The sequence below is a fragment of the Atta cephalotes genome (assembly GCF_000143395.1).
Source record: "Atta cephalotes unplaced genomic scaffold scaffold00002, whole genome shotgun sequence".
Taxonomy (NCBI): Eukaryota; Metazoa; Arthropoda; class Insecta; order Hymenoptera; family Formicidae; genus Atta; species Atta cephalotes.
Genome location: NW_012130066.1, coordinates 529574 through 540707, shown reverse-complemented (window position 1 = coordinate 540707; position 11134 = coordinate 529574). Strand labels below are relative to the sequence as shown.

The 11134-nt window shown below is 35.0% G+C and overlaps 1 protein-coding gene across 1 annotated transcript in view; it reads right to left on the bottom strand.

Moving 5' to 3' along the window:
• Nucleotides 1-262: 262 nt before the first annotated feature.
• LOC105619264 (hybrid signal transduction histidine kinase B-like) overlaps nt 263-11134 on the bottom strand; it is an 86280-nt gene continuing 75408 nt past the window's right edge. The window contains exons 3-4 of the mRNA XM_012200791.1: nt 1899-2204; nt 263-724 (exon numbers count right to left, since the gene is read on the bottom strand). Coding sequence (XP_012056181.1) covers nt 263-724; nt 1899-2204 — 768 coding nt within the window. The remainder of the gene's footprint in view (nt 725-1898; nt 2205-11134) is intronic.

The following is an 11134-nucleotide window of genomic DNA, read 5'->3' as shown; positions in this document are numbered from 1 at the left end:
AACGATTCAACGAGGATACTACTGGCCGGGAGGATATTATATTCTCTCGCGTATATGTAATACACGTTGCTGAACATGATGGAACATGACCAATGGAATTTATCCTATGTTGAAGTTTCTTCCGTGAGTCAGTCTTGAAGGGCGTCGTCGTTGTCGTTGCAGTCGCGCAAAACGATCTTGAGTACCATCGCTCGTTCTCGAAATCGGATGATGCAGCTGCGACAATGACGACAACGGCGTCAAGGAAGGAGGACGCCGCGGATCAGACCTTCTGATGGAATTGCTGCTGCTGGGGTTGCTGTTGTTGTTGTTGCTGTTGCTGCTGCTGCTGCTGCTGCTGCTGCTGCTGCTGCTGCTCTTGCCGACTTTCGTCGGTTTCGCAGGGCACCACGGTGATGTTGGACAGATTGCTACTGCTCAGATTACTGCTCACGTTACTACTGGACTCGGAATAACTGGAAAAGGGCGGTTTGTTGACCGGCATCGACGTCGATGATGGCGTCGTATGGCTCGGGAACATCTTGAACATCGAGCGTGCGGTATTCAGCAACAAATTGCTGCTGCTGGGACTCTGACTCCGCGTCACCCGGTCGCCAGGCATATCGAGCAGTCCCGGGTGGAGATGTTGACTGCTACTTGGCGTCCGATAAGGCGGCGGACTCTCGCTATCGAACACAGTGCGATTTGGCGGCGCTCGCACGCATTTCTGATAAATTTCGCTCTCCTAAAAACAAGAAAATTCATTATAATCAAGCGTATGAAGAATAAAAAACGACAAAATATCCAAGCGAAATCTTTGAAATTCAAAATAATTGAGTTTAAGCTTCGATATCGTAATTCGACAACATCTGCATTGATTATCGAATGCATGAATACAAGATTTACTTAAAAAAGTTATGATATACTGATATATTCATTCATAAAAAATTAATTTTTTAAGAGAATCAAGAATTTCTTTATTTTTTCATTCATAACATCAAGATATAAGATAAGTTTTTTGAATGTCAGATTTATAATTTAAAATTGAGTGGCCAATTTTAAGGAATTAAACTATTTTTTTACTCTCCTGTTTCGTATATTTTTAAACCATAATTTCTAGAATGTAAATCTGTATTGCAAGAGCAGTGATTGCGATAGCCTTAAATGCTTCAAGCGATTTGAAGTTTAATATTCTTGCTTGCGTAATGATGACGAGGCATAATGAGTACTTGAACCTGAGAATTCGCGGAGGGACAGGAAGTGAATAAATAAATGTGTTTTTTCGGTCATTCTCCCTGGAGGCAATGAACATGAATGTATATATATATATATATATACATATGTCGACACATACATATAATCTTACAGCGTTATATTTGTAATAAAAATGAGAATGTGACAATCAAGTCATTAATCATGATTTAGAGAATATATGCACCATTATTAAAAACAATAATATTGACAATTTTTTTGTACTTTTGGAGAGATTTCTACAACGCTAATAAAAATATAAATTCTGAAGAAACCAGTCGTAAACAGAAACACTGAAAGAAGAGAGAAGATAAATATAACGTAAGAATAAATAACGTTTATTAACATTCTAAGACAAGCCCTCTAAGAATTAAAAAAAAAACAAAATAAAAAGCATCAAATACAAAGAAAGTAAGAAAAAATAATATAGGAAAAATAAAAATGAAGAAATCTAGAGAATTATTTCTAGAAAATATCGCATACGAAAATCCTATAGTATATTATACGTTACGTATATTATAGATTTTCATCTACAATATAGATTCAAGAATAAACCCCCTATTTGAACGCAATTCGAATCCTCGGGCATTCCATCGAGTCCATCAAGTCATTCGATGATTTTATTTGAATGTCGCGAGGCGCTTCAACTCTCCGCGTTTTTCTCTTACCTGTTCCGGGTTGCGAAGGTGAAGATCCGGATGCGCCCCGTATGGATGCTCCTCGCCGTCCGGGAGCTCAAGTCTCGGCGGCAGATTGAGAGCAAGATCATGCCGGACGCTCTCCGTGCGGATCGCGCGATCCCTCGCCGCGGCGATCATCACCGCTTGTATATCTCGGCGCCTTCTGGTATCGTCGCCATCGCCACCGCCGCCGCCACCGACTCCACCGCTGACCGCACCAGCGGTCGGGTCATCTTCCGCCGATGCACCGCGTCCGCTGCTGCCGACCTCCATTCCTTGGCTCACCGACAGCATCTGCAAAATCGATGTGTGTTCGTATTTACACCCTTGAAAAAAGCGCAAGATAATTATCATTATGCAAAAACGTCGTTTATAAAATTGCCAATATTGTTGATCTACGCAAAATACAACGATATTATTATCGTTTTACTTTCTATACAGATAAAAAAGAATGACTACATTTTTAAAAGCATTATAATAGTTGAACGTTATTGTGTCCTCAGAAATCGTTTAATAATGATGTGCGATTTAACAAATCGTGAAATATTTCTTAAATTCAGTAATATAATCATCTCAAATTCTGTATATATCATAATTCTAATAATTGTGTGTAAATGTCTCAGGTAAACTTCAATTAGAGTCGAATCGTTTTCTCTTATTTCCAGCGAAAATTCCTTTTCGCGGATTTTCATTAGAAGAGAAAAAGCAGCTCTTTTAATGCAATTTAGAGATGTCCAATATTTTTAGTTATATCAATGGACAACTTGATGGTGTATTCATCAAAACTAGAGTACTAATGATGTAAACTTTTTTCCTCTAAGATGAAAACGTAAAAAATGAAAAATTTCTCCATTAAAGACATAATTGAAAAACACAAATATAAAAACAGAAAATAACAGATTATTTGTTGATTATTTCCTGCTTTTATTGCCTGTGCTTTTAATTATGTTTCAGACTTTAAATTCAGTGTAATTACTTCTCTAAGATACAATTGCATCGATAATAATTGTACAAAAGTATCAATACGTGCTTGCAAGAGGAGGCAATTATCGATAGACTAGATCTTTTTCCTAAAAAATATTAATATTTGGAAATATTAATATCAAACATCACATTTATAATGCATTCTCGCGATTATTTTATTACAAATGTTTCGAGATAAAAGAAAAAAAAGACTTCACATTTTGTTTGATTGTGACGTAACATGTGACTGCTCTTATCTGGCGCCGAGAAAAAGGGTTGCGATCGAGAGCCCTCCACTATATGGTCATGAATAAATTAGTACAGAAAATGAAATTGCTTGACCATTCGATCAGGAGAGAGAACTCATACGTGGATATAGATAGATTAGTGCTGTACTGCGTTGCACTCGGTTCACGTAAATAATTGCATATAAATCATATCATTATATCCGCAGGATTAATTCCTCTGTGATGTTGATTATTCATACAATCGAACGGATACTCGAAATACTTTGATTCGTGATTCGTTGCCGTTACGAAATGCGCACGTATTGCTTTAAACAAAAATTACCATTACATACATAAAATAAAAATATGCATTGATAAATATGGATTTTATTGGAAAGAAAAACAAAGATATTTTTCGCAAAATTAATTTCAAATAATATACGAGTATATATAAGTATATTGATTTGTAAGAATAAATTAATCTTGAACCGAGCGCTATGAAGTTCATAATGTCAACAGTCACGAATTCATGAAATATGCAAGTAACTTTGATAATCTTTTATTAGGTTCTTCTAAGACTCATTTCTACCAATGTAGATTAATTTTAATTCTTAGAAGAAAATTAGAAGAAAGTAAAAAGTAAGTTAAACTGATGAAAATTGATTTACATTGATAGAAATGGACACGAAAGTTATTTAGAGTTAACTACAATTTAAACTAATTATTATTTTCTTACCACCTGCGTGATTCTAAATTCTGCAATATAATCTCAGATTCTGTATAATTCAGATAATTGTGTCTCAGATAAACCTCGATTAGCCGAACTCAGTCGTTTTCTCTTTTCAGTAAAAATTTCTTCGCTCGTTCCCTTCGTGAATCCGGTTTAAAACATCTGCTCACGCACGCACGCACGCACGCACGCACGCACGCGTACGAGACGTTCGTAAGAGGCGGGTCGAGAAACGTCACGTCGTGACAGTTGGCGGTATCCACAGGATGGTGTGGTTCGTGCACACCTCGAGATGTAAAACAGAGAAGGTCATACGAGCTTTTCAAGTGCCGACAAGAACGGCAAAAGAACGAGGTCGCGTGCAAACGCACTCGCGACTCGCGCGCTTTCCTTTTCGTTGCGTCTTTAGTTCACACATCCGTCCAATTGGCCGTGGATCGAAATAGATCGATCGATGTGCTGTGACGACCGTGAAAGCCACCGTCGCGTGTCCAGAAATACCACAATACCATGATGTTTATAATCAAATTTATAGATATTTCACATTTTCAATACATTAACATGCTGACTTATGTTTATTTTGCAGTATTAAGTGTTTCTCTTTTTTACGAAATAAAAAATACATTTCCAAACATGCTACGCAATTCAAAAATGTTTAAAAAATTAATTTTGTCGCAAACATATTACAAGCTCTTGTTTCTTCATTATTAAATTTAATTAATAGATGAAATATTGGCGGATATTCATTTTAATTTCCAAAAATCTTAATTAATAATCCTTAATACATACGATTAAGTCATTCTGAGGGCCATTCGTGTCCTACATATTTCTTTTCTTTGAAATACTAGGAGCACTTGATTAAATAATGATACTATCCTTTCCTTTTTTTTAAATACATAACTTTGCAAATCTTTCCAAAAATGTTAAAATGTATACACAGAATCCCTTAATTTTTGTATTTGTATTGTATTTGATGTAAAAATAATGAAAATTAACCTGAGATACGAACGATATGTTGATTGTGTTCCGATATACATTTACTAGGATTAAAAATCTATAGTATTACTTAGTGAATTATAGATTTTCAATACACTGGCAGTGTACATCGAAACACGGAAATTATGTGCAGTACGACCGGAAAATCATCACATGTAAGATCTAAGTTAATTAGAATAATGTATTCACAATTACATATAATATATATAATACACTCTCTAAATCCTTTGGCGTGGAATCTCACTCCAAAGAATGAAAATTGAATTAGTCTTGAAAAAGAAAGAATGGTTGAATTTTCAATTTTCTTTGAGATTGTTATTTCATTCCTCAGAGTGAGATTCACTTTAAAAGTTTTAGAGTATGAATAAGAACATAATTTTATATATTTTTTATTATAATAAAAAGACAGGGAATTTTAAATTCTTTATTTCATCGATTTTGCTTTCAAACGCAAAGATCCTCGGCCGCAGTTCCGGAGCAAAGTTAAGAGCGTTCCTGTCAATATGAATTTTTATGACAATTTGATAGCGGTTTAACGAGCGAGAGCTGACGCAGAAGTCTCTCGCGAACATTTGCTGGCACGTGCACGCGTTAACGACTGATGGGTCGGTCGGTCGGTCGCGTTAAAGCTTTAAAGGGGTTTTCAGCACCCCTCTGTTCGCGTTCTCGCGCTCGTCCGAGGCCGTCGAAAGGGAAAGCGGAAGAGGGATGCCAGCGGCGGCGGCTGTTGCTGCGACAACAGAGCGAGGGTGTGCGGCGGAGACAGCAACGACAGGAGCGACTGACACACAGAGGGATGAATGCTCGCTCGCTCGCGTACTATTCGTATCGATCGACTTGCAATATAACATCACGTTTACTCGTTATCAATGTATAATAATGCAGATGTATGAGAAAGCCCTTTCGATCACAGAGGTATGCGAATATTTTCAAAATTGCTTCAACATATCAAGTGCTCTCGTGTTCCTATAATGCTATCACGCAATAAAACGTTTTGTTCAAACTATATAGATATTCTTCTTGCCTTTATCCATTCTAAAATAATTATAATAATTGCTTAACACATTTATATTCTTACTGCTTTTTTAATATAATTTTAGATATAATTTTAGATAATTTTTTTGATTTTTTGATTTTCATTGTTTTCTTTCCTTGTTTGTTTTTATATTTAAGTTATCTGGTATAAGCATTAAAAGAGCAGCCATGCTGTCGTCTCACTACTTGCGTATTCACGTTCTCGTTTCTACGTAACATTCATGTAGGTATTCGAATGAAAATAAATTAAATAGAATATATCTGATCTATGCATTTAGTATTAATACATTATTTCGTATGGATTATACTATATAGTTTTGAAAGTTCGCGAAATCTAATCATAGATTAAGAATATTGCTGAAGAAGATTTCAAAAAGAATCGAAATGTTCAATGATTTCTCAAAATTTTAAATAAAGAAGACATCAACATATCAAATGGAGTAAAAAATTTATTTGGAATAACAAATTTATTAAAATTTTATAGCGTACCTTCTCCCGCTGACTCTCATAAGCCCAGATTAATTTTGTTTTTGTTATATGTTAATAAAGTTTTGAATTTACATGTTTCGTTCGTTTTATTTCGCTTGATTGTTATTTGTTTTTAGAATACTAAATATTATGTTAATATACACTATTTAGAGAGGATAATCCAAAACAAATAATCAGATAGTTTTTAATCCGCAGTTTCTAAATGACTCATAAGAGAGATGAATTTCTTTATTATTTCTACAAAAGAGAAACTTTTCTTGACGAAATTAAAAGGATAAAAATTTTTGGAGTAACATTTTTATGAAGTAAAACGGGAATTCAAAGAGAAATTCGTCCGAGCATATTTTAAAACGAGAACCAATGTCATTCTTCGTAAAGCAAAAGGAATTTATATGTGCTGAATTTAGAAATAAGCTATATTTGGTGCATATATGATGACTCTCCTTTCATCTCTTTTCAAGCCATTCGTGATTTTAGTTCTCAAAACTGACAGAGTTGATGGGTCATTTGATTAGAGTTACATCACGTATTATATTATATCGCAGTCGTCACAACGTAACACGAGTCATATCTAGATCAAAAATAGTTCATTACTATTTGAAACGTTAATTCGATACATAATTCTACAATTGAATTTCACAATTTATGACGAAAATAATTTAAAAAATAAAACATTTTCCGCATCTTCAGAAATTTTGAGAAACTCATACAGAAACAGCTTTCAAAAAAATTGGATCTCTCTCAGTAAATAGTCTTATAAGTGGCTTAAAACATTAAATAAAAATTGTCTTCATTTCTTGTACATTTATTCTTTATTACAAATACATACTATTATGTTTCATGTTTCCATACTATATTGTGTGACGATTAAATTTTTTGCGAGACAACGAGGTGGCCTAGGCGAGTAGTGAGCAACTCGGATGCAGGAGGACGAACGAGAGAGGATGAAAAAGTGACGAGTTGTTCGGTCGATCGATCGGAGATAGAATTACCGGCGAACGTGGCGAAGGGACGAAGTTCGCTGGGGTTGATGCTGATGCTTGAAATGCCATAGCGGCTCGCAAAAGCTCGCGGACGGTGATGCTGTAACGGACTTTATGGCTCCCCGAACCACGCTGGCACCTCGGTGGACCATAAAACAGCCAGTCGCTGTCGCAGTTCGCTCGATACGTACCGTTGCGTTCGCTCGAAACGTGACACTACCGTCATCATCGTTGTCCTCGTCTCCCTTGTTGCCCGCTCGATTGAAATTGCAGTTTCAGAAAAGGATAAACTTCGCCGCGTCGATCGTTCGTTCGCGGGTATTATACGCCTCGAGAAACTTCTCCTCTCCCGCGTTACCTTCTCTCGGGACGTCAAAGTCACCCGGCGACAAAGCTGGTATTTGGAGGAGCTTCGTAGATGAACTTTGCTCGAATTCCACGACGCCAGTTATGCGATCGACAAACCGCAACATCGTGGTTTATTTTCGCCGCCGAGATAACGGAGCAATAATCACGGATATATCGAAATCGAAGATATTTCTTGAGATCATCTGTTGTTGATTGGCCGATAATTATAAATAATTTATTTCACTGACTAACGGATCATATCGTGGCCAATTTAAGGAAAGAAATATATCCGTATCCAAAAAAAAGAGAAGTTAAATTTTTCTGAAGACTTTCAGGAAAAATAATGTTTGCGAAATATAAACACGAAAATATGGACAAAGTTGTTTATCCTCTCTTTTTTCGCTGGTTTTTATCATGAATGTTTTCTACCGAAGACAATCTACCGAAAATAATTTTTTCCAGAAGGTATTTGCGAAAAAAGCATAATATTTGCGATGCTACCTACACAGTTCGATCAATGTCGCGCTTCGGAGCTCGTGCTGACAAACAACGATTAAAATATACGTCAAACCAATCGCGCCTCGCCGATAAAGCACGTATAATTTTTGACGTTGCTGCTGTCTGTGTCTTTTAGATTATGCAATCTCTTCGTCGTCGTCTTAATCTTGTGTCTCTTGCAAATATTGATGTTAAGGCGAAATAATGCATATGCATCATTGTGATGCTTTAGTGAGCGAAAACGCGATATAAGACTTATAAAAGACTTATTATATACACTTAAAATACTATATAAGATAAGAATAAGAAATAAGTATGATAATACATATATACAAATATGTAACGTTCAAGAGATATATCTTTGAATTTCCAATATGCTCTATCATTAAAAAAGAGATTAACCGAAATATCTTCGTGTGATATGTCATCATTTATCGCATCAATCTTTTTTTTCGAGAGCTAAAATTAAGACGTCATGTTCGTGTGTCACGAAAACTGTTTTCCTTTCGAAAGAGCTTCCGCTGGTGTTATATCGCAATCAATTCGCGCATCGCGCAGACATCTCTTTTACGATTCTTGCCGGTGATACTGATCCGACGATAACAAGCTAGAATGCCGCTCGTAAGTCTTCTTACTACCTGCCCCTGTCACGATTGCATCGTACAAATCGGATTCGGCGTGATTACATTTGTTCTTGTTTACCTCGCATCGTTTGTGACACCCACGTATTTTAAATGATCGAATGTTTATTTACCTTTGTATTATTTAACCGCATTTATAATAATAATAATAAATCATAAAGTATTTTTTTAGCAAGAAAATCTGCAATATTTTAAATAATCAGATCTTAAATTGGAAATATTTATAAAAAATGGATTAGATGTGATTCAGCAAAGCAATAGTTCGTTGCAGTTCAACATCTATAATTAAAAAGATTTGATAACTTGAACAAAAAGTTATGTCTCTAGACTGAATTATCAGTATGCTAATTCAGCTAATTTTTTATTATATAATGAAAATCGCTAATGTGACAAGTTTTCTTCATTACAGAAGCAAAAATATACGTCATCTTAACTGGCATATTTTCTTAAAAATTTAATTTATATATTGCATTGATTTTCGTAGAAGGTTATTTTTGCTGCATTAACAAATTTTTTGTGTGTTACATCAATTTTCTGCTGTTACATCAAATATGATTAATATATTTATCTATAATTTTTACTCAGCTGTACAACTTTGACATAGAAAACTGGCTGTCCACATATAGCTGTAGATTTGCTGAATCAGTGTTTAATAAATCTTTTTTTCCGTGTACGAATTAGAAGTATAATTAAAATAATTTTTTAGTTATTTTTTAAATATTAATATCGTTTAAAATATTGATAACATTTTATTGCGCATTATTTACACACTTTAATAATGCAGCAAATAAAATTTCCGACTGTCAAATCTTACGTGATTTAATCGATGCTTGAAAAACTACAATGACTTAAGAATCGCTGACTCGCAAATGCTTTTCGTTGTCGTTTTCATCTTTTTCTTCGTCGTCGCCGCCGTCGTCGTCATCATCGTCGTCGTCGTTTGGTAAAACGTATCGATCGATGAGAACGTGCCACCCTGCATGAGGGCAATGCACCGGGGATACATCATGCACTCGCTGTAAAGCGCTGCGACTATACTTTCGCAGCACTTGCTAACACCTTCGCGCATAAAAGTCGTTCTAAAAAAAGAAATCCTTCCAGTCCGTGAAACGTCGGTTTCCGAACGTCTCGTTACAAGAAAATAAAAACTTGGCGTCAAACAAAAAGGAAGAATTAATTTTACCGAATGTTGTACTTGACATTCATAATATCTAACATTAAATAATATTCATCTGCATAAAATAGGAATTTTTTAAATATACAAATATATTTATACTTTTTAATTATTTTAAATATTTTTTTCTAACGAAAATTACTAATAACGATCAGTTTTATTTCACGGTTATTTTATTCTCTCATAATGCTCTCAATTTTATAACTTTCTAAGATAAATTCTATATTTTAATTTTGTTCTAGAGATTAAATATTTTACAATTCATTAAGTGACTAGTCTTTAATATTTTATTATAAGAGAGAGATTTAAAATATTAATCTTTCTTACGACAAGAGAGTCTTCTCTTTTTTTGAAATTACTAACGTATAAGAAACAGATCGATATTATTAGATTAGATAGTCGTTAAGATCTCGGCACATATCATATACGAGTGGCATTCACGATTGAAGGATTAGATTAGATTTCCGCGATACGAACTAGAGTACCATTAGAGGCGCGGCTCTAATCTATTGCGCGATGACTTTGTCTGCGATGTGAATGTAATCGCGCTGCCAATTATTGTTATCGCTCAAGGTCACGAGACAAATCTGCCGGCGCGCATTGCGTCGCATCGATCTGCATCGTGGCGATGTCATTTTGTGTCCATGAACAAATTTTCTACAAATTGCTCGATCCTCAAGAAAATCACTTGCGCGTGAATTAGTCATTTCTATCAAGAAGATAAGATCAATTACGAACAGATCGCATGTAGTTATATATAATATGATAAATACTTAGTTCTAACAATTATATACAGAGATTAAAAATAGAACAACTTTTGCTTGATTAAGACTCGAGTCATGCTTCATAGATTATGATTATGACATATTGTACATCATGATTAATTAAAGAACAAAGAAATATCACAGCTTTTATTAAAATTGTATATGCATTCGCGTCATGTTTTATATACTTATTTTTCGTTGAATCGCAAGCACAAATTCGTGATATTATCAGTATGTAAAGGTAAGAATGGCTCAACGAATCGTAAATAACTTTCGCTAACAGCTCATAGCCCATATACGTTTCTTAAATTTAACTATTACAAGAGAGAGAGAGAGAGAGAGAGACAGAGAGAGAGAGAGAGAGAGAGAGAAGAGG